The sequence below is a fragment of the Limanda limanda genome, chromosome 12 (assembly GCF_963576545.1).
Source record: "Limanda limanda chromosome 12, fLimLim1.1, whole genome shotgun sequence".
NCBI classification, from domain to species: domain Eukaryota; kingdom Metazoa; phylum Chordata; class Actinopteri; order Pleuronectiformes; family Pleuronectidae; genus Limanda; species Limanda limanda.
Window position 1 is genome coordinate 14,236,511 of NC_083647.1, and position 22,071 is coordinate 14,258,581.

The 22,071-nt window shown below is 42.4% G+C and overlaps 3 protein-coding genes across 3 annotated transcripts in view; 1 reads left to right on the top strand and 2 right to left on the bottom strand.

The window, feature by feature from the left end:
* Positions 1-171: 171 nt before the first annotated feature.
* yy1a (YY1 transcription factor a) lies at positions 172-3,939 on the bottom strand. Its single transcript, XM_061082446.1, has 5 exons — positions 3,350-3,939; positions 1,927-2,077; positions 1,508-1,568; positions 1,150-1,308; positions 172-989 (listed from the first exon to the last, which is right to left on the bottom strand). The coding sequence occupies exons 1-5, from the start codon at positions 3,831-3,833 to the stop codon at positions 807-809; spliced, it is 1,038 nt and encodes a 345-aa protein (XP_060938429.1). The 5' UTR covers positions 3,834-3,939; the 3' UTR covers positions 172-806.
* A 1,911-nt stretch (positions 3,940-5,850) lies between these two features.
* degs2 (delta(4)-desaturase, sphingolipid 2) lies at positions 5,851-10,231 on the top strand. Its single transcript, XM_061083326.1, has 3 exons — positions 5,851-5,932; positions 8,496-9,238; positions 10,088-10,231. Exons 1-3 carry the CDS (start codon positions 5,851-5,853, stop codon positions 10,229-10,231), a joined length of 969 nt encoding a protein of 322 aa, XP_060939309.1.
* Positions 10,232-11,608: 1,377 nt separating this feature from the next.
* Positions 11,609-22,071, bottom strand: part of evla (Enah/Vasp-like a) — a 31,994-nt gene continuing 21,531 nt past the window's right edge. Inside the window, exons 4-14 of the mRNA XM_061083276.1 lie at positions 20,470-20,527; positions 19,887-19,948; positions 17,822-18,751; positions 15,501-15,739; positions 14,775-14,890; positions 14,499-14,526; positions 13,968-14,007; positions 13,757-13,817; positions 13,478-13,535; positions 13,312-13,369; positions 11,609-13,103 (exon numbers count right to left, since the gene is read on the bottom strand). Coding sequence (XP_060939259.1) covers positions 12,850-13,103; positions 13,312-13,369; positions 13,478-13,535; positions 13,757-13,817; positions 13,968-14,007; positions 14,499-14,526; positions 14,775-14,890; positions 15,501-15,739; positions 17,822-18,751; positions 19,887-19,948; positions 20,470-20,527 — 1,904 coding nt within the window. The 3' untranslated portion in view covers positions 11,609-12,849. The remainder of the gene's footprint in view (positions 13,104-13,311; positions 13,370-13,477; positions 13,536-13,756; positions 13,818-13,967; positions 14,008-14,498; positions 14,527-14,774; positions 14,891-15,500; positions 15,740-17,821; positions 18,752-19,886; positions 19,949-20,469; positions 20,528-22,071) is intronic.

The window sequence follows — 22,071 nt, forward strand, 5'->3', positions numbered from 1 at the left end:
CCACAGATCCTTTAAAAAACACTTGAGGATTTGTCTCTTAACTCTGCTGCTACTAAAATGGTTGAATATTATGGATATATTATGAATTATAGTTAAGGTTTGAGATCTTACTGTGGCCTTTCATACAGTCTGGTTGTGACAGGACAAATAAGGATTTTTGTATTGGTAGTGCAAGGGGAAAAAACATATTTAATCAGTGATGACTATTGAAAATTACATGGCTATTATCTACATGATTTGATATTGCGTACAAAACGAAAATATGCAAAGTCCACCCTTGAAACACACATACAAACGATGGGAAAAGGGGCAGGTAAAACAAACCGGGACACTCTTACTACACACATTACCACAGAGCTTATGTCAAACAGTGTACAATATGCACACTCAGGGAGCAGTACAAAATTGAAAAGGTGTCATTGCTAAGGATCGATGCAAATTTGACTTGTATTGCAAAAACCTTTTTTTCTGGTTGTGTTAACGTATAAATAAGTTTTTAGGTGCAGATCCATGAATTAACATCTTCACAAGAAGAAAACCGTAGACTGATCCATCCAGGTAGCGCAATGGTCGAGCAGGAGGCCTGAGGGAGTCGGGATTCTCACAAGTAGCTTGTTCAAACCCTCCATGTGTATATCAAAAAGTTTGAGAAAAGGTCATTTCTCAGTTCAAACCTTTATCTAGGGACGATACAAAGGGGACTTCTTATGTCATAAAGCAGGCCACGGGACATTAGTCAGTCTGTCAAGGAGCAGAGTTGCAGGTCAGATCCTCTGGTGTGTGCTCCCGCTCGCCGTGAGCCTGGTTCACTGGTTGTTTTTGGCTTTGGCGTGTGTGAGGATGTGAGACTTCAGGTTGGTTGACTGGGCAAATTTTTTGTTGCAGCCATCAAACGGACACACATACGGCCGATCTCCAGTGTGAATTCGCACATGTGTGCGCAAGTTAAAGTCCAGAGAGAAGCGTTTGCCACAGCCCTCAAATGTGCACTGGAAACAAGAGGGAAGGAGAGTTAATGCAGCTGTTTTTCAGCTTTCCTCACTATAAAAAATGGTATCACCTTTCCCATTGTATGCTGTATTTGAGATGGTTATAACAAGATCTTTTACAAACAAGCTTAACTGGCATTCACAAATTGAAGGAACTCACCTGGAAAGGTTTCTCTCCTGTGTGTACAAGTTGATGCCTCTTCAGTTTTGAACTCTCCACAAAGGCTTTGCCACATTCGGCACAGACGTGCACGCGAGGCCCGTGGGTATGCAAGTGCTTCCTCATCGCTGAGTTGTCCCTGAACATCTTGGTACATCCCTAGGGGGAGGATAAAACAGATGGGACTTGTTCACTTGACATGTTCATGTCAGTGTAGAAGGCTATACATGAGTTATGCTTCTTATACTAACGAACAAATACATGCATGTACTCAATAATAATCACATACAAGAATGAGCTGCTGTTTTGTATTTAAAATTAAATTGATCAACTATAATAAACACAACATTGCACTCACTTTGTGTGGACAAGCTATCGTCCTGGGTGCATCGTCTTCTTTTACTTTTCTTGGCTTCATTCTGCAAAATAAGTAAACATGACAATGTTTTGAATCATGATTGACACAATAGTCAAAATTCCTGAAAAACATACATTGTTAACATGTATTCAAATCTATTGGAAAACCCCTCTTCTGTTATTGGGCCAGGCCACAAGCTCAGATCTCACTATGTTCAATACTGAATTTCACATGAAGACAGTTATGAAATGCTGCAACATGTAATTTTGAACCTGTTTTTCCACAACATTTTTCTAGGCTTAGTCATCATTTCTATTATGAAAACTTTTGTATGAAAAACTTATTTGAATAAGTATTATTATTCTTACAGCCCAGTGACAATGCCTTGAGGGAACACAAACGTCCGTTTTACCACGTACCGTGCAAACTCTGCCAGCTGTTTGGGGTCCGACAGGTCGATGCCTGGGATGCCTCCTGGAGGAAGCTTCTTCCCCGTCATGTACTCGGAATAATCAGGAGGCGAGTTCTCTCCTGCGATTTGTTCTTCATGGTCTATGTCCTTCTTGTCGTCTGAATGAGGGACACATCCAGAAGAAACTTATTAAATACATTTAGAGTTAAATGTCTGATCACATCACCAATTTGTTAAGATCACCCTTTACTGGTACCATTTTACAACATTTAAGTTTTGACGAGACAGGTCACTTTTTGAAATATCTATCTAAAAGATTCTCAAAGGATATCAAGAAAAAACAATCAAACACTTAACAGTTTTCATACAAAACGAGATAAATAGTTAATAAAAAACATGTGTCAAAACACACATTGTAAACATAGCCAGAGATCACTGGGGCGTGACCTGCTCAGGTATCCAAACACGGAGAAGCAGGTTTTAGTCTTTATGCAACACAGCGGTGGAACAAACTGCTTGATGTTCTTAGCAATGCTTCATACATTACACTCATAAAACCAGATACAATTTTTTTTAAGTGCCTTTAATTAAACTATTTTACAAAATCATACCATCATCGTATTTCATTTTCCTATTTATTTTCGAAATTTACACATTGTTCTCCCTTCACTACTTTATACACAACTTGATCTTTTGCAAAATCTCTTTAACCCTTTTACTTTACCATTTAATTTTCTTTAATTGCTTGAAAGTGTTTAACTCTCTGTGTATGAAATGTGTTATGTAAAACAAAACTGTAAACAAATAAAAAATATGAGTTTATACAGTTTTTAAAGGAAAATGTATTTGACACATTTTAAACGGCGCTGTGTTTTATATAGCCACATATATATATGTAAAAGAACAAACAATAAATAATCGGTGAAAATACCTCATCAGAATTATATAATATTTCCAATGGCTGAAGATCAGCACTTAGTTTAAACACATCCTCCGCTTAACTTGAGTTATTTATGCTTTTATAAATAAAACAAGCTGTGGTGCGTTCACTGCCTCGGTGGTAGGAAGTATGAGCGGTCCCTGAAGGCAGCACCTCGGGCTCGGTGGAAGTGAACTGCGCCACAGCGGCCTCCTGCTTGCGGAGCCAGCTGCACCCGCTCTTTCACTCGCCGCCATCTTCCTCGGCCAAATAAACGCCATTTTTTCGGGCCGCCATACTTTCTCGGCCGGGGAAATATGGCGGCGCCCATCGACACATAAAACATGGCTTCCCATAAAAACAAAAACATTGCAGAGGAGGTTTTTAGTGGTTCGGAGCGGGGGAATCGGTCGCACTTTGGCGGAGCACCAGGCCCCGGCCGGGCCTCGTCTCCCGGCGAACACGCTGCGAACAAAGCGAAGCAGGAATTCACTCCGGACTCTGAACTTACCCGAGGACCACATAGTGACGGAGAACTCCCCCTCCAGGGTCTTGATCTGGACCTGCTTCTGCTCCCACTTGCGGCCCATCTCTCCCCCGCTCATGTAGCTCTTCTTGCCCGCTCTCTTCCCGCTGCCAGCCCTCTTCATTCGGCCCGAGCTCTTCCCGGCCACGGTGACTAGCGTCTGCTCGATGTAGTCGTCCTCCGCGGCGGGCACCGGGATGAGGATCTGGTCCTCGTAGTCCTCCGGGTGCATCTCGGAGTCGTCCTCTCCCACCACCTCCTCCCGGGTCTGCACTAGGATCACCTCCTGGTGCGGGTGCATGGAGTCCGGGTCGTCCAGCGGCTGTAGCGCGATCATCGGCTGGTGGTCGCACTCATCTCCAACTATTGTTGTCTCGATTGTCTCTACTTCGATTTCGTGTAGTTCCACTATTTCCGCAGGCATGTCCGACCCGTCGGTCTCTATGTACAGGGTGTCCCCCGACGCCATGTTTATTGTGGTGTTTCCTCCTGTTTAAGTGCTGTTTTGTCTCCAGTGTGTCTTCTCCTCTCAGCCGTCCTCCTCCCTCTCCGTCAACAACTCCGCTCCTCTCAAGTCTCGTCGCCACAGTGCTCCACATATCAAGTCTCGCGTGGTTTGGACCCGAGAACTCCTGTTAAACTGAGCAGGAAATCAAAGAGAAATCCATGTTACTTATTTATGAGGTAAAGTCATATTAACCAAAATAACATAGACATGTTAGAAAACTTAAAGTGATGTAAATAAAGACAAACCATTGCATCTGAGTCTTTCCCAACGTGTCGCTTCTTTATTTTGAAAACCATGAATATATAATTGTAACTGAAGGTGTTTTGTTTGGATGGACAGACGGACAGATTTATTATTACAGTCGGTCAAGTACACCATCAAACCTCTCAGCATCTGTGTCGTCAACAGTAAAACAATAAAACAATAAAAACAAGTTTATTTTATTTTTAAATAAAAAAATAAAAACAATTTTCTTGTTTGGCATTAAATATTTATTTTATTTATTTTATTTATTTTATTTATTTTATTTATTTTATTTATTTTATTTATTTTATTTATTTTATTTATCTTTTTTAATTCGTTTGTAATTTTATTTTTGTTTTAAATTATTGTTTCAATTTTTTTGTAAAAGAAAATAAAAGTAAATAAAAAATGTATTAAATTAAATAAAATAAACCAGGATTGCTCAACCCTTGAAAGTACCAACTATAAAATACAATTTCTAAAATTTCTAGGACTGCAAAGCAGCACTGAGCGGGCCCAAGCACATGGATTTTGTAGCGTTGCATGTGTTTTGCCTTTTGCCTGAAAAAAAATAATTATAACTGATGACATATTGACACAGAGCTGTTCAGGCTTGAACTCTGATCACGAGACGGAAGTTTGGTGGCGATAGGACAATGCACAGTGGAGTTATGACAACATTGTCTCCTTTGGCGAAGGATGAACCTTTGCCACACATCAATGTTTACACGGTTTGTATCTCCGTCTTTTTTGCGATGACACTCATCTCAATTTGAAGTTGAGCCGTTTGAGCCATTTTGTTGAGCCGTTGAAAATTCCTCCAGAATACGTCAATTTTCAAGATTTTCTAATTTTCTGCAAATTTTGGTAAGAATTTGAGCATGTCAAAGCCCTCAAAAAGCCAATTCATGTGCCTGAAAAAATAAATAATAATCCTTTTATTGTTGCTTCGGCACTGTTATTTAAATTCTGTTTTTCTCTTTTTTGCTGTAACAAGTGAATTTCCCCGTTGTGTGGATAAATAAAGAAATCTAATCTAATCTAATCTAATTACAATTTCAATAGGGCCTCACTGTCTGTCAGTGCCTGTCAGTGCTTGGGCCCTAAAACTTTAAGTTTTCTAACATGTTTATGTTATTTTTAAGCAATAATATATTACATGACCATGTAAAAATTTCTTATCCTGAAGAGCACTACAAATTTGTGAAGTTCAGTCATTTTAGCAGGTCCCTTTGTTGTCAAGGGGATGGATAATAACAGGTCTCACTTATAGTAGTTCTATTGATATTTAACATTTCTTACATAGTTTAAATACATAGCCTAAAACAGCAAAGCCTTTCTGGGCTGGATACTGGTTAAAAAACACAACTTGCTGATCTTGTCAAGAAACATGTATAGAGAAAAGTATTTTCTCTTCTTCAATAGTACTTTTTCAATTTCCCCCGAGCATAAATCTAATGTGATAGATCCTGTTGAAATAACGTTAACATGCAGAGAGTACACACACCTGAGGGCTGCACACACACGCGCACGCACGTATACACACACATTGTCAGCAGGTGCACACTCACCTATACCTCCCTTTTCTCACGCGGAGGGGCGGGGCTTATTCTCACACCTTTACACACCTTTACCCTTGCAGCCAGTGCGAGTGGGTGTGGCCCATCGTGCAGGTTTGATGACACAACGCCGCAGAGCCTCACACACTCACACTCACCCTCACGGAGGAGAAGCCATGGGGAAGACAGGTGGAAGGGACGACTTTGAATGGGTCTACAACGATCAGCCGCACACGTCCAGGAGAAAAGAGATACTGGGTAAGAACAAGACGCAAAGATCCGACATCCCTGAGCGAAGAGAGACACCTGCTGAGGTTCTGCCTAGTTAGTGTAGCAAGTTGAAGTGTGTGCGTGTGTGCGTGCGTGTGTCCTCACTATAAGATCGCAGCCGGTTAAACCTGTTCACTAGCTGTTGGTTAAGGAACCCTCAGACCACAATGGACTCAGGGGAAGAGCAGAAACTCGAAGATAACACACAGTGGGATCAGTCCCACATACACATCTATGGGAGTTACATATTTACAAGTAGAAATACTAATAGTGCAAGTAGAACAATTCTTACTGAACAGTACATTTTTAAACGTAAATTCTAAAAAATAGGATGTATATCAATGTATGTTTCAAAGATTACAGATAACAGTACGGGAGAATGTCCATTAACTTCATTGCATTAGTATCTTCATGTTTTTTATTTCTTTATTCATTCTCTTCCCACTTGAAGGAGAGATGCATTCCAATTACATATACAATTTCCATGTAACTTTATGACACAAGTTTTCCATCATGTTGGGTTAGTGTGAATAAATCAAATAACTCGAATGATTGGATAAAGTAATATTAAATGTAGATGTAAATATTTACATTATGTGTAAATGTATGAATTCAAACTTGTTCATAACGATAAATTAGACATAAGTTATATGTGTAAGATCAAGTTTATGTAATCAAACTTATACATAAATATATAAATTAAACACCAGTTTAAGGTCAAAGTTAAACTTCTACATAAACATTTACGTTGAACACAAGATTTACGTACGAGTTTAATTTTATTTAGTCAAATATTTCTGGAGTCATTTGATTTACTCCCACCAACTCAACATGATAGAAAACTCTTGATTAAATCTGACCCTTTACATTGAACTTGTGTGATAAAATTACATGGAAATTTAAGACGTAAATGTGTTAAGTCAACGTTTAGGGGTCATTATTATTTCAGGCGTAGTGTCTCCGTCTCTGTTGCTTGAAAGGTTTCACACTAAGGCCTGAACCTGTAGGCTTTTGTGTAAACGAGCCCCCCAGCCCCCGTTGTCTATACCCTCCGTGACTTTCTGTTGATAGCAGGTGCAGCTGACAATGCCTCTGGGCTCGCTAGGTAACAAGACTCACTCCTTGCTCATGACAAACATAGAGACACAATGGCATGCATCGAGTGAGGAGAGAGGCTTTGTTAAGAGTCAGGGGATCAGGATATTTATAATAATCATCCTTCATATTTTCTCACTTCACCTCAAGGTTATGAAATCCCAATGGAAAAACAGGCACTTTTTACTATCTGACCCATCATGTAATTCATTATAAATACTTTCTAAAGCTGTTGATGTATATTTGATCCCGGCTTTGTCCATGACTGCTCTGGTGTGAAAGAGGGTGAAGGGATGTTTGACGCCACCGAGCCTTGAATTATTAAAGAGTAATTTTGTTTTAATCTCCCTCTGCCTCACCCCTCAGAGGCGTGAATGACAAAGGTCACTCCCTTTTGCATGATCATGTGCTGTGGTTTGACTGACAGGCGGTGTCATGTCTTGAATGGCTCCTTGTTTGGCGTCTTTTGGAATTTCAGATGGTTCCTGGTTGACAATTGAGGCTGAAACCTGAGTGTGGTACAGTCACAGGTTACAGTGAATAAAATGAATTGTCTTCCTTGGGACAGTGACGTTGAAATCCAGTGATGGCTGTACACCATGTTCTGCTCTGTTGCTTTAAGCAGTTTGAACAATTTCCTTTTATGGTGTCTGGTTATTGATTTAACTTTACAGCAGAGAAAGTGCCACTCACAGTAAAATGACATGAGGAGCTGACGCATGAGATCAAATATTACTGCAGAATAAAAACGGGCGTTGTCACAGCCAGTATAGTTTTAAATGTTGTAAAACTTAAATTGAATAACTACGTGTTGCAGAGAAGTTACAACTTCAGGTCATCCGTACATTTCAGTTGCTAGGGTGAGTCCACTTTGCATACGGCCATATAATGTACAAGTGTGCTGAAAGCGTATTTGCATGTGTTTTCATCTGCTGTTGGATGCTATTGTTCCCCTGAGGCATGCTGGGAGTGACCTGTCACCTGTGATCCTGAATTTTGGTGGATTCTGACCTTCTGCACCAAATCTCTTCGGATCACATCCTGTATGAGCAGATTGTGTTGTAAAGATCTTTTGCGCTCGTGTCTCCCCGAGATTCGTGTCCCTCAAGAAAACCAACACCTCTGCCAATTAAAAGTGACTTGTCAGCAGGCTCCTCCCAGGAGAAGCACTCGCACCTCACAGCACGCTTGACTGTGTTGTTTTGAGATTCATAGTGTCGAGACACGGTGAAACGTATGAGATCAAGCGTTCCAAATCAATACCTAATCGACTGGTAAACAGTCGCTCTGCTGTATGATGGATCCTTGTTTCCTTTTTCATTTGGTTCCTTCTTCTTTTCAACCTGCTACCCTTTTCTCCGAACCTTTGATTACTCTACTTCCTTCTATTTCTATTAACTCTGACTCTCCAACCATGCCCCATTTCATCCCTCTTTCTTCCTGCCTCTCTCCTCAGCCAAATATCCAGAGATCAAGTCCCTGATGGGTCCGGACCCCCAGCTGAAGTGGGTAGTATCAGGCATGGTCCTATCCCAGCTCCTGGCCTGCTACCTGGTCCACACCCTGTCCTGGAAGTGGATCTTCTTCTGGGCTTACGCCTTCGGAGGCTGCATCAACCACTCCCTGACTCTAGCCATCCACGACATCTCTCACAATGTGGCCTTCGGCAACAAGCTGGCCAAGTGGAACCGCTGGTTCGCCATGTGGGCCAACCTGCCCATCGGCCTGCCCTACTCCTCCGCCTTCAAGAAGTATCACATCGACCACCACCGCTATCTGGGAGGCGACAAGCTGGACGTCGACATCCCCACGGACTTAGAGGGATGGTTCTTCTGCACCCCGGCCAGGAAGGTTGTGTGGCTCTTCCTCCAGCCGCTTTTTTACGCCCTGCGCCCGTTGTTGGTCAATCCTAAACCAGTGGGTCCGCTGGAAATCCAGAACGCGGTGGTCCAGCTCTTGACAGATTTAATCATCTATTATCTATGGGGGCCGAAGCCCATTGTTTACCTCATTGCAGGATCCATCCTGGGTATGGGACTGCATCCATTCTCTGGACATTTCATAGCTGAGCATTACATGTTCCTGAAGGGACACGAGACCTATTCCTACTATGGACCTCTGAACTTGCTCACCTTCAATGTGGGCTATCACATGGAGCACCATGACTTCCCCAGCATACCCGGCAGTAAACTACCTCAGGTGAGACCATGCGACTGTGATAAATCCTGACTTTACATTTCCAACAGTTCCATTTGTTTCCCCTCCCTGAGGCGTTAATTAGTCCAGCGTTACAACACAACCTCTCCTCCAGGCGTTTGCAGATAAGACTCCTGTCTGTCAGAGGCTAAACAAAAAAAAAAGGTATCAGCAAACGCCACATTCTTTTCTATTGACTGCAGATATTTATCAAAGGAAAAACCGAGGTTTTGTAACTGATTAACTGCTGCCTCAGAAGATTCAAAGAGCCTTTTGACACAGCTCACATGACACAGATTCAACTAATCCAGGCGGTTTGGAAATCATGCTCATGTTGATGAGCTATTTGTGTTCCTGACAGAGCTGATGTTGCTGTAAACTTTTTTCTGTTTAGAAATTTTTATACAATCAAGTGTTTTTTTTAATTACACAGAAAAATACGTAAAAATGTCCTGCTTAACAAAACAGTGAAATGTCTGCCTCAGTCAGCTCTTCCGTCTATATCTGATTCCTTAGTGAAATAAACTGTGACGTTGAACTAAAAGGCCACAGAGCAGTGCACACCTCCGACTAGGCACAGATCACATTTAGATTTACTCGATCTAGAGTTTTTTATTTTGGGATCTGCACCACTTTGCGCACACTCACAAATTTCAGCTCCCTAGATGTGCTGGATTATTTCATCTAGATCCATGAGAATTATTCCCTGAGAAATCAAGGGAAAGGTTGAACAATGTTGCAGACAGTGGGAAAAGTATATTTTCACCAACTGTCATGTTAATCTGTACAGTAGTTTGTATGTAATGCTGCTAAAAACAAACATATTTACTTTCATGTGTTTTTTATACGCAGGTCAAGAAAATCGCAGCGGAGTATTACGACTGCCTGCCTCAACACACTTCCTGGAGCCGGGTATTATGGGACTTTGTGTTCGATGACAGCATCGGCCCCTATGCCAGAATCAAGCGGGAGTACAAGCTGACCAAGCAGGGGTAGATCCGTGACTGGATGTGAAGTTCAGTTGTCTAAAGAAAAAGAAGGACCACAATGAAATTCTCTAATTTAAAGCTTTTTCCATGTAGTGTGGCTGTGACTGTATGTATTCATGTGATCTGTTGGGCATTCTCATCTGAAATTAGCCCTGTCTGTTACGATATGGAAACTAATGTGCACATATCAGTTGCATACATACAGTTATTGGAGATCAGCACGTAAAGCCAGTGCTCTGTTATTTATTCAGACTTTTTATTCCTGCAATAAATATATATAAATGATATTTTCTTGTGTCCAGACGACACTGAGGCAGGCAAAAGGAAAATAGAATAACTCTGATGATCATACACTAAAAATGTAATTGTTTACCAACTTACAACATACCTGTACTGGCAACACACAAAGGAATTTCTTTCTTCAAAGTAAAGTTATACAAATACCATTTAAAAAATAACCGTTTGTGTGTTTTCAACTGAAGTATTTCTCTTTACAGTTGGTAAACAATGTGATTTATTCAGTGTCATATAATATATAAAAGGTAAACATTTCTCATTTCTGTCAAGACAAAGGTCGTGTTTATTCTCAAGCAGTTTTAGGGAGCTGTCACTACCTCTGTCAGTTCCTCTCTGGCCCGGCAGCGTTATATCAGGCCCCTTCAAAAATCCGTGCACGTGAGAATTAAAAGACTCACTCCACCAATTCTAATTTCCCTTCCACGCAGAACGGTGCCGAGGCGGAAAACGAGCGTTGAAACTTACCTTTCAGTAAGAAGAGCCTTTTCTCCAGTGACGCCCCATTCTACTGTGAATGGTTTGATTACATTAAATGGAGAAAAAATCAGAAACAACTTTACAATATAAAATCAAGTTCGATGAGCTTTAAGTGTTTGTTTTGGAGACTGTTGCGGCTGGTGAATGAACGGAAACATGCCGAGGTTCTTCTTGTGTTCACTTGTGCACTTTCTATATTTCCAGTAAGTTCAGAGACGACCACATTAAATTAATTTGGAGTGTTGCACTTTTTCTACTGATTTACCAGCAACTGAGGCAGCAGCAGCTCCTCAGACAGACTTATAATAAGCTTTTTTTTGTCCATGCACTGTATAAACTATATTATCTATCTCTGTGTTGTGATTGATACCATGATCTGATGTTTCTATTTAAATGACTGTAAGATATATAAAACAGTAAAAGGTTCTTATGAGAAGATGCTACAATGAAGACGATTGTTTGTGGTTGAATCGTCAGATCTGACCTTTTCTATTATTTGTACATGATCAACATATGCTCTCTCTCTCACATGCACACGCACACTCACAGAACAGGATATTGCGTAGATGTCAGACGTCTTGTTTTCTGTTTGAATGAATTTACTTCCAGCTTTTTAAATCAGAACGTATTGAGAGCGGACAGAATGGATAAAATGCAAACAACCCATAATCAACTGAATCCTTCCAGCAAAGACACATGTAGCTACCATCACACGGGCCAACAGTCACTTTCTGCAGTCATTTCTATTCGAGATTTGCATATTGCCAGCATCCCCCCCCCCTTGTGTTTTTTTCACTTTGCTACCATTATCAAGTTCAACATGTCATATATAGACAGGGGGAATCTTCATGGAAACAAACCGCTGTAATAAATGTACCACCGTTTGCATTTTTATTTTATTTAAAAAAAAAAAATCTTTCTCTATTCGTCAACCCAGTTCAAAATTAAATGAACAAATCGATATAGAGATTTCATGCATACTTGGTCGGTTCACAAAGCATAGAATGACTAATAAGATACCCTAGCACTACATTGTTTTATATCTAGGTAAAACTAGGTGGCACATTTACAGTCGTTGGCCTGTTCTGTGAACGATCCCCAAGTTTCAATGATCTCGCACATCTGAGACGAACGTGTTCCTCAGTCCCACTGGAGTTGTAGAGCAAGGGTGCGTTATTCGATTATTCGCCAGAAGAATCGTTTGTAAAATGTCGAACGTGGAAGGAGGAGGACATTTAAGTGGCTAATTGTTTTTCACACATTAACATGTTTTTCCGTTACCTCTGGAGAGAAAAGGTTGGACACACAACATCAGTATGAACAAGTTCATAAAAAGCCAGTTTTTTTCTTTTAAATACGCCAGTTGAGGCCAGGTGAGTCTGCAGCACCGTTTCGCCCTTATTGTGCTTTTTATCATCAAATATTTAGGGACGAATCCAAAAAATAAAATAAAAATAGAAAATAGAAAAGGCTGACATAAATGGTGTGCAAGATTCCTTTCTCCTTCTATAATATCATTAAAATACTCATTGTCGTCCACAGCATCATCATTATCACCACAGTTTTTAAATAATAAAACAGTAAAAACTTAGAAAACAAAAATATTTTCTTCTTAAGACTGAACAGAGAACAAAAGAGTTGCAACACTGGGCTGAGTCTGTCCTAGGTGCACAGAGAGGACACAACACCGAACCCAGCACTAACGTCCGTCAATCCCTCCGCTTGTCTTTCATCTTTCAATCCTCTGTTTAGTTCATCAGTCCTGTCGTCACTCTTTATCCGTCCATTTCTCATGACCTACTCACGTCAATCCTTTCTCGCTCATCGACGTTTTTTCTTCCCTTTCCGGTTTTACGCTGTCCAGCAGACTCCAATGTTGGCGCAACATCTCTGCAACTTGCATCGTGGCATCGCAAGCTCACAGAAACGTTGAGAGAACATTCCTTGGTCCTCGTGTCTGTGCATCTGCATGTCCGTCCTCCTCTCGCTCCTCCTCTCGCTCTCCTCCGACTGTGGCTCAGATGAGATTAGGACGTACTGATTCTGCCGATTTCTTGTCTGATGGCTGGAAGGAAAGAACGCAGCGTTTAGGAGGAGGAGGATTTCTGCAGCATAAAGAGAAGCTTTGCCTGGGTCAGCCATTTGGTTTGTTCATATGATGGATGTCAGCTCATTTTTAATATGAGAATTCAAGCTAAAAAAATAAAACTTTATTGCCAATGACTTGTAAAAACTGGTGTCAGACAGAGATAAAAGATTTAACGGGCTGCGTGCTACTAGATACTCAGCTACTGATCGCTTTACAATGCTCACCATTTATGATTTCGTCTTTCACCTTATGCAGTTCACGTACAACTTCGTCCAAGATTTCCTGCAAAACAAAACCTGCCTGTGAGTTTTACAGGGTGTGTAAAAATCGTTTAAGTTGACAAAACCCATAAAACATTCACGTAATGACACAGAGGAGAATTGCACCGACCTGTTTCATCCGGTCAAACTCTGTGTCTGATTCACTCGTGCTGCCAATGGGTCTCACCCTGCAACACAAACACACACAAAACTATTATAAGACTGTGTATTTAAGGGAGGTGCAGTGTTGTTAAAGGTTACCACAGTTTTGACTCTTCCTATAATATCAATACTGATAACGTCCTAGTGCATGAAGTGCAAAGGATGAGATTCCCTGTATGTTTCATATCATCGATTTATTATATGATCTGTCTTTCTCCTCTCGCTCCTCCTCTTATTATTTGCAGACCTGGACACTAGTGAGGACTTTTCTGCAGAGTTGGATCGTTCCCATGGCTTCTTCACACCATCTGGAGAGGAGATAAAGAAGAAATCAGATGAGGGGGTGGATCCAGGAATTCTTTTTCACTTTCTCTAACACTATGAGATGTTTTTCTAGTTAGTATATATAAATATATCGTAAATATATATAATTATGTGGTGGAAGAATTGGTCTGTACCTGTTGAGTTCTGACCAGGTCCCCGACCACTGGACTCATCCTGCAGGAAAGAGGAAAAAACAGATGATAACATGAACAAGACGAAAATTCAAACATCCTTTAAAATACACTTCTTCAATTTAAGAAGAGTTCGACGAGAGCACTCTTGTCTAAACGCTAATTATAATAAAGCCACCATGAAACTGGCTAGCTTAGCACATAGAGTGGAAAGAGGAGGAACAGCTAGTGAGGCTTTGTGTGAAGTGAACTAAATCCGCCTCCCAGCTCCTCTAAAGCTTGTAATTTCATAACTAAAATAGTTTTATAATATCTTAGAATAATTCACAATTAGTTTTTGTACACTGCAGCTAGTCTGTATGCGACGCTACACTCACATGAGAACGGTATCAATCCTCTTATCTCGCTCTCAGCTAAGTCAATTATTTGCAGTCAGTTAATACTAATAATCATAATGTTATTATGAATTAACCACAAGCAGAACTGCATGATATAGGATGATACATCTGATGACCTGAAATAAAAAGAACTAACCTCATCAGGTTTCTCCGAAGCTTTCCGTCTGTGAGGGCAGAATGTGGACATGAGCAAACAGTGAGATCGTAAAGATAAATCATTGACTAGCACACAAAGAGCATTACCAGGAGGAGATATAAGAAATACGAACTAAAGTTTCAGAGGAAAACGGAACTAGGGTGAAAATGTTGTAATGAGATTGAGGGGCGGAGAGAGCAGGTGCTTTATTTTTCTGTTTGTCTATAAGATAAAGGGGAAGGTGTGTGTGTGTGTGTGTGTGTGTCGCTGTTTGACCTGCGAGCTAGTAAGGCATTCATCTCCTGCATCAGTCCCTCCCCACCACCACCACTTCCACCACTAGACCGGTTGGAGTCACTTTTTCCGCCAGACCCAGGTGAACTGCTTTCCTCCTGAAGAACACATAATAAAAAAAAGTTTCAGTTTACTCTCTCCATTTTCCATAAAACTCGAAATACCACCTTGTGTTCATATACCTGAGCCACCCATTGCACTTTTCAGACTCATATGAGGCCACTGTGACCTCTGACCTTTGACACACTGAAATCTAAGCAGCTCATCTGTGAGTGTAATTAAACCTTTGTGGCAAATTTGAAAGTATTATCTTGAGGCTTTTATGAGGTAACACGTTCCTGTGAAAACACAAAGTGACCTCGACCTCTGACAAGCAAATTGTAAAAAGTTCATCTGAGAGTCCAAGTGCAAATCTGTACCCAATTTAAAGAAATTCCTTCTGGGTGTTTTTGAGATATTATGTTCATACGTTAACAATTGTGCTTTGTGAGGTCACAGTGACTTTTAGCTTTGATTAATTCATTGAGTTCCTTGGGTCAAAGTGAACATTCGCACCAAATTTAAGGAGAAGTTCCCTTGAGGCTGAGATATCTTGTTCATAGGAATGGGAATGGGACGGACTAACGGACTCCGGCTGCTGTCTGTCCCTGGCACAGAGTCATAAACGTGTGTGGATAAACCTCCTGAGGTTCAACCAGCGAGTCTCACCCCGTGAACTTTACGTAGTTTGGCTCCAGCCAATGCTGCAGCCAGTCCTGAGAGTTGGCCCCCGGGCGGCCCCCCAGGAGGCCCTCCACCAGTGGGCAGCGGAGGGGGCATGGGTGGGGGCACTGCCATCGGGGGCGGTGGACCCGGTGGAGGGGGGGGAGCTGGAGGGCCAGCCATGGGTGGTGGAACTGCAGAAGGAGGGGGCGCCACAGAAAGCATACCTGCAGAGACAGGGGGGCCTGGGAGGAGCAGAATTACACATCAGTTAATAACTCAATCGGTGTACTGACCTTTTTTCCGCCTTTGAAAGATTGATAAAGCCTCATCTCAGGAAGCTGCTGATGGAAGGTGGCTAAGTTATTCACAGAACCGGGTTTTCCACTGGGAGAGGGATACTGGCTGTTTAGTCAATTTCATTCTGTTTAATTTTGTGAAAAACAAATAGAGACTTATTGAAAGAGACTTATTTATTGGACTAATTTCCAAGTTGCAATCATTACTTTCCCCATATTACTATTTATCTTTTTGTTCCAGCTGCATTATCATCTCATAGTAATTAATTAACTAAAATATCCAAGACAGTTTAAGTTTAAGCATTACTATGATCCATTGCACAATGTGTCTGTATATATATTATATTTAAAGAGCCACAGCTTGTAACATAATTAACTGTGACACAAAAGGGACAAAAGGTTGAATTTAAGTAATTAAAGCACATTTCAAAGGTTGTTTTGCAGGATGACTTTCAGAGCAAAATTAATAAATGAAAAACTAAATCTGTCTGGAGGTAAATCTGACAAATAAAGGCCATATGTTGAAAATGACTCATTTTGTTGAAGAGTTATTGTATCGCAGCACGTTGGAGTTGAACTATTGACTGAGATTTAAATGTGACTTTAAAATTTTGTTTTATGTTGTTAAAGTGATCTTGGTGGTAGTAGCAAATATTCAAACGAGAACTTTGAAGGCCGAAGTGGAGAAGGGTTCCATGTGAACAGCAGTTGAACTGTACGTTTTAGTGAATATTCAAGGAGCTGAAGCATTATTTTTTACATAATCCCTAATCCTAGAGGAATTAGGTATGAGGATAAGTTATTATAAACTTAAAGTAACTCATCATATTTTAAAACCCCTGCAGTTTCTTTCTGGGTCAAGTCTACAAAGCCTGCACTGCATCCATCCTTCCTCTGATGTTTTCACTAATTAAAACACTTGCTGACATGGCAGGACCAAAATATTGAATTTGTACTGCTTCTATGTTTCGTGTCAAAAGAAAGATCACAGGTGTATATATTTGAAAAACGCCTGGATTCCATTAGATGTGTCAGTTTCAGGCTCCTGGTGTTGTGCCACTGGTTGTGTTGACTGGTACAACTGGACAGAACCGAGCCGTTGTTAATTTAATGTTATTAGTAACCTGTGCTCTTTCTTTCTTTCATGACAAGTCAAAGGCTGGTTGTTATTGTGCTAAAGTTATATACAGAAGCTGGTGCGGGACACTGCGGCTCGCATATTAACCAGCACCAGGCAGGAAGTACGTCCCCCATCTCTCCGATTCCTGCTTCCGGAGAAAGAAATTAAGGATTTATTTTAAGATTCTTCTCATAACTTTTACAGCTCAGCATGCACGCTAATTTGGCAAGAAAGGGAGGTGAGAGAGCGCCTCAGTTGTTGGTGAGTTTTTGATGTTGACAATGACGCACAAAAGTAAAAAAAAACAGAAAGACAAACTCCTCTAATGGCAAGAGGAGTCAATCACCTCTTTTTCTTTTTTTTTTTATTATACCTGCATTTAAAGGACCTGTGTATACTTATTAAATTAGTTGATTGTTACAAAGGTGACTAGGATTTTGCCATCAGGACCCAGAGGCTGTGGAATTCCTATTCTTAGGGGATTAGTAACTAGTGAGATTCGAGATTAACACTTTACCTGTTTTAAAATCATTGCTTAAAACATTTTTCTTATAGGAAAAGCCTTTCGATTTACTTTGTAACCTGTTTGCTATTATTTATTATATAAAAGGCCGAATGAGTTCATCACTGTTGGATTTACAGGTTCTACAAGCCCACACAGGTTTTTCCTATTCCTCTGGCCTGGATTAGGCTATATCAGTGATAACAGTTATCTCGCCCTATAGGCCTCGTTCTAAGGTGCAGCAGGGTTCACACCCTCACACTCCTGAGAGGAGACGTCATCGAGCAACATAAGTACAAACATCTGTGTTCTGCTCCCACTCACACACACATTCACACAAACACTACACAGGAGTAACATCCCTCTGCTGAGAGACTACCTCCTCCTCTCTCCTCCTCATACTTACTGCTGATGGCCATGGGGGCCTGCTGGGGGATGGGGGAGGGGGTCTTCTTGGGCGAGCCCCCGTCAGACATTGCAGTGTAAGAGGGGGGTGAGGAGGAGGAAGTGGTGGTGAGGGGCTGGGCCTGATGGTGGTACACCTGCTGCTGCGGTGGTTGCTGCTGTTGTAGTTGCTGGTGCTGCTGAGGGTGGAAGGTGGACGGGTACTGGGGCTGGTGGCCGGGGGCGGGGCCTGGGGCTGGCTGACCTATCAGAGGAGGCAGGGGGCCGGCCTCGCAGAGCTGAGGGTTGAGTGGCGGATGCTGAGAGTGAGGGGAGTAGTGGTCGTCTGGCTGGCCGTTGGAGTGAGGGTGGGGCTGGTGCTGGGGGTACTGCTGGTGAGGGCTCGTCGTCATGGTGCCCGGGTCACGAGGCGGGGGCTTCATCCTGGTGCTCACGGGCGGGAGCGGGTGAGCCACCGGGAGAACGGGCTGCGGGGGCAAGCTATGCTTCACAGGCATGGCCATCATGATTGGAGGGGAGCAGGAGGGGGGCATCTGGGCGTACATTTGCTGCAATTGAGAGGCGGACCAGGTGCCGTGTTTAGGGGGGAGCATGAAGTCCTGTTGCTGCTGTTGGAGGTGGAGGTGGCGGGCTGCGGAGGGAGGAGAGAGGGGGATCTGACGGACCTGTCGGCCCAGCGTGGCCACTCCTGCCTGGACTGGGGAGAAAGCTGAGGCGAGGGAGGTGGAGAGCTGGGAGGAGAGCTGGGCCTTGTCCCTCGCAGCCCCTGCCTCTCTCTCCTGAGACGGAGAGGAGGAGACCGAGGTGGGAGGGGAGGAGGCCACGCGGACATAGGAGGGCGGCAGAGTGCTAGCTCTGTACTGTCTGTACTCGGGAGGGGTGTCTGGGTGAGTGACGGGAGTGGAGACTTTATATTGGAGAGTGGAAACGACTGTGACGGGCAGAGAGAGAGAGACAGAGAGAGAGAGAGAGAGATAGAGGGAGAGAAAGACAGAGAGAGATGAGAGAGACAGAGAGAGAGGAGAGAGAGACAGAGACAGAGATAGAGAGAGAGAGGAGAGATGGGAGTGAGAGAGATATATATATAGAGAGAGAGGAGAGAGAGAGTGAGAGTGAGAGAGAGAGAGAGAAAGAGAGAGAGGAGAGAGAGAAGGAGGGAGAGAGAGAGAGAGAGAGAGAGAGAGAGAGAGAGAGAGTGAGAGTGAGAGTGAGAGAGAGGAGAGAGAGTGAGAGAGAGACAGAGAGAGAGAGAGAGAGAGAGATGCAAACGAAGAGGACGACGACGAAAGGAGGGCAACAAACAAAGGAAAACAGAAAAGAGAAAAAACGTGAGAAGAATGAAAAGCAACCAACTGATCAACCAAGCATGATGAGAAAAATCAGGAGCAATCCAAAAAACAGAAAACTGGCAGCAAATAAGATATAATCAAAATAGCATAAAAAAGAACAAGCAGCAGAATGCAACATGACTGAGCCATGATCAGAAAGCATATGGCATTCCCCCCCCCCAACAGTAGCTGGTAGAAAGAGATGGCAGTGCAGCATGTTGCAGGGAGAGAGGGGGAGAGGGGGGGGGTACTGATATCACCACTGACAGCAGGGACAGAGGAGGATGTGGAAGTCTGTGTGTGTGTGTTTGAGAGGCAGACTTGAATGGGCACAGGGACTGGGGGAGTGGTGGTGGAAACTAAGGCCTGGAAACACTGACACAAACAGCACGGGGGAAGCCTGTTTACCTGCCGGAGCCGACGGATGCAGGGTCTGGAATCTCTGGTATTTATTCATGATAAAATCCCCTGTTTGCTTTGGCAACACACAGAGTGCTTCACCCGACCCAGCACTGATAGGTTCTCTCAAATAAGAAAAACAAAAGGCGAGCAAATACCCATTTGCCGATAGTTTGAATGTGCCGCAGTTTTTTTTATTCCGCCTGTTTGTCTGAATTGTTTGTGTAGCTTGGAGCAGCCTTCGGTCTCCAGAGCAGCGTGTGTGTGTGTGTGAGAGAGTGTGTGTGTGTGTGTGTGTGTCCATACAGCTGGGTGTGGGTTCGTTTGTTGAGGCCTCACCTGATCCTGAAGTCCGTCGCTCCCTCTCCTTGTGCGCCTGCATCTGATGCTGCTCCATCATCCTGTGAAACACAGGGATGTCTGTGTTGTTAAAGTCATTCAAATGTTTTAAAATGAAGAAGAGGTTTTATAGGGATGACTGTGCTGCAAGGATGATCATGATGCTTTAGTTTTGTGTTGTCCTATAAATCATTTTTGAGCTTTTGGAACAATTATGGCTAAAATATGATATTGAGAAGTGTTTTTGAATTGTATTTATTTCTGTAAATCATCCTTGGACCCTCCTTCTGTGCCTCACTAGCCCCTAGGGATCCTGAACCTGCTCACATTTTTTGTATTGTTGTTTCATAAAAAAAATTGAAACACATCAATGAACCGATCAAACTAAGACGTAGTGTGTGTGTGTGTGTGTGTGGCAAAAACCCTGTATAGTTAGTCCACCTATTTACTTCAACTGGGTTTCCCTACCCTGTTTCCAGTAAAACACTTTTGATCCACATTTGGGATTTTCATATTTGTTATGTTTGTGTTTTTCTTCATCTCTGCTCTTGTCTTCAACAGAGCAGGTTGAGGGAACTCGTACCTCCTCTGGGCCTCACTCTCCTCTGAGGACGGCCCATTTTGGCGCTGGACGACTGGACCTGGAAGAGACAAGGGAAGAGAAAAAAAGATCTAAATTTATATCAATCAACACAGTTTCTTTACAGTCCAAAGAGGCTGAAATGAACTTTCCCTTAAGCACAGAGCACAAGCTTTTAAAACATTTGATTTCTTGGGCATTTTTGTCCGTATTGACAGGACATCGTAAATGTGAAAAAGGGAGAGAGAGAGTGAGGAAGACCTGCAACAAAGGGACAGATCAGAACTGTACTTATTTCCTCTTCTTTATCCTCTGCTTTTTCCTGTCTGACCTTGTTCTTTTACATCTTGTTTGCATTGATGCTCCCCCCCCCGCTTCTTCCTCGTTGCTTGTCTTTCTTTATCTTATGACCACTAATCTGCTTCTCTCCCTCTATCAACTCTGTCCCTTTGCTTCCCTTATTCTTTCCCCCATCTTCTTACATCATCTTCCTTTGGGATATTTGTATACTTATACTAATACCTGATGACCAACGTGTCAGCTTATCCTCGGTTTAATACTTCAAATTTCCTCCCTCGTGTATCTTTGTGTACAATATGCTACTTTTGTTTGTAACATGCTGCAGCAGCTTTGTTGTTCCACATCGCTGCTTATTTCTAATAGGTATTATCATCTCTGTAATTATCCCACACGGTTGAAACATTCAGTTTGTGCTTGTGTATTTTCATATGGGCACAAATCAGAGAAATGATAATCATCTTATATAAAACAGTGGCATCAGTCATAACCCAGCAGCAGGCGTCATGTGAGGTATTGTGACTTTGCACCAGAGAGCCAACAATCTGTTTATAATGTAACTAGCTCAACATGTTGCCAACCACAGGAATCTCAACTGTAAACCACAGCAGGAAAAGGATCTCAGAGAGAGAGAGGGAGAGGGAGAGGGAGAGAGAGAGAGAGAGAAATAAACAGAAAAACGCTGCACAGGAAAAGATCACGGCTCCTAAAACGGAACAAAACTGATCCCACGCAGATTCTAAAGAAATCCACGAGGAGGCATAAAATCCTTTCAATAAAAGATGAGTCATCAGTGTTTGAGTCACTGTGTCAACACGGTTTCATGGCGCTACCTCAACACGATAACAGCCTCTGCTGAATGTTAAATAATCAACATCAGCCACATGACCTTCTTAGGTTAGCACTCTGCTTGTTGACCAACTACAGACAGTCTTCAGCCGCCTCCTCACCCGAACCCTGGGGTGAGTTTTTAGACTCTCATTCTGGGGCATCTATTAACAGGGCTGCGTCAGGCTACTTATCACATATCACCAGAATACCAGTCATTTAACTGCACCGCCCACTGTGTCATCAAGTACACCCATGGGTGATATTTCCGTTGGCAGTGAGGGGGGCGTGGATGGGGGTGTCGGGCGGGGCGATGGGGGCAGTCAACACGGAGGCAGAGCTACAGTACGGATCACACACTGAAAGAGAAGATTTTAACTATGTTGAATCGATTTCTTCGTACTCTTTAAGATGTTATCAAACTTCAGTGCTTTTCTAAACTTTCATTTCGGTGGATCCTGTTGAAAGTTCTTTATAAAT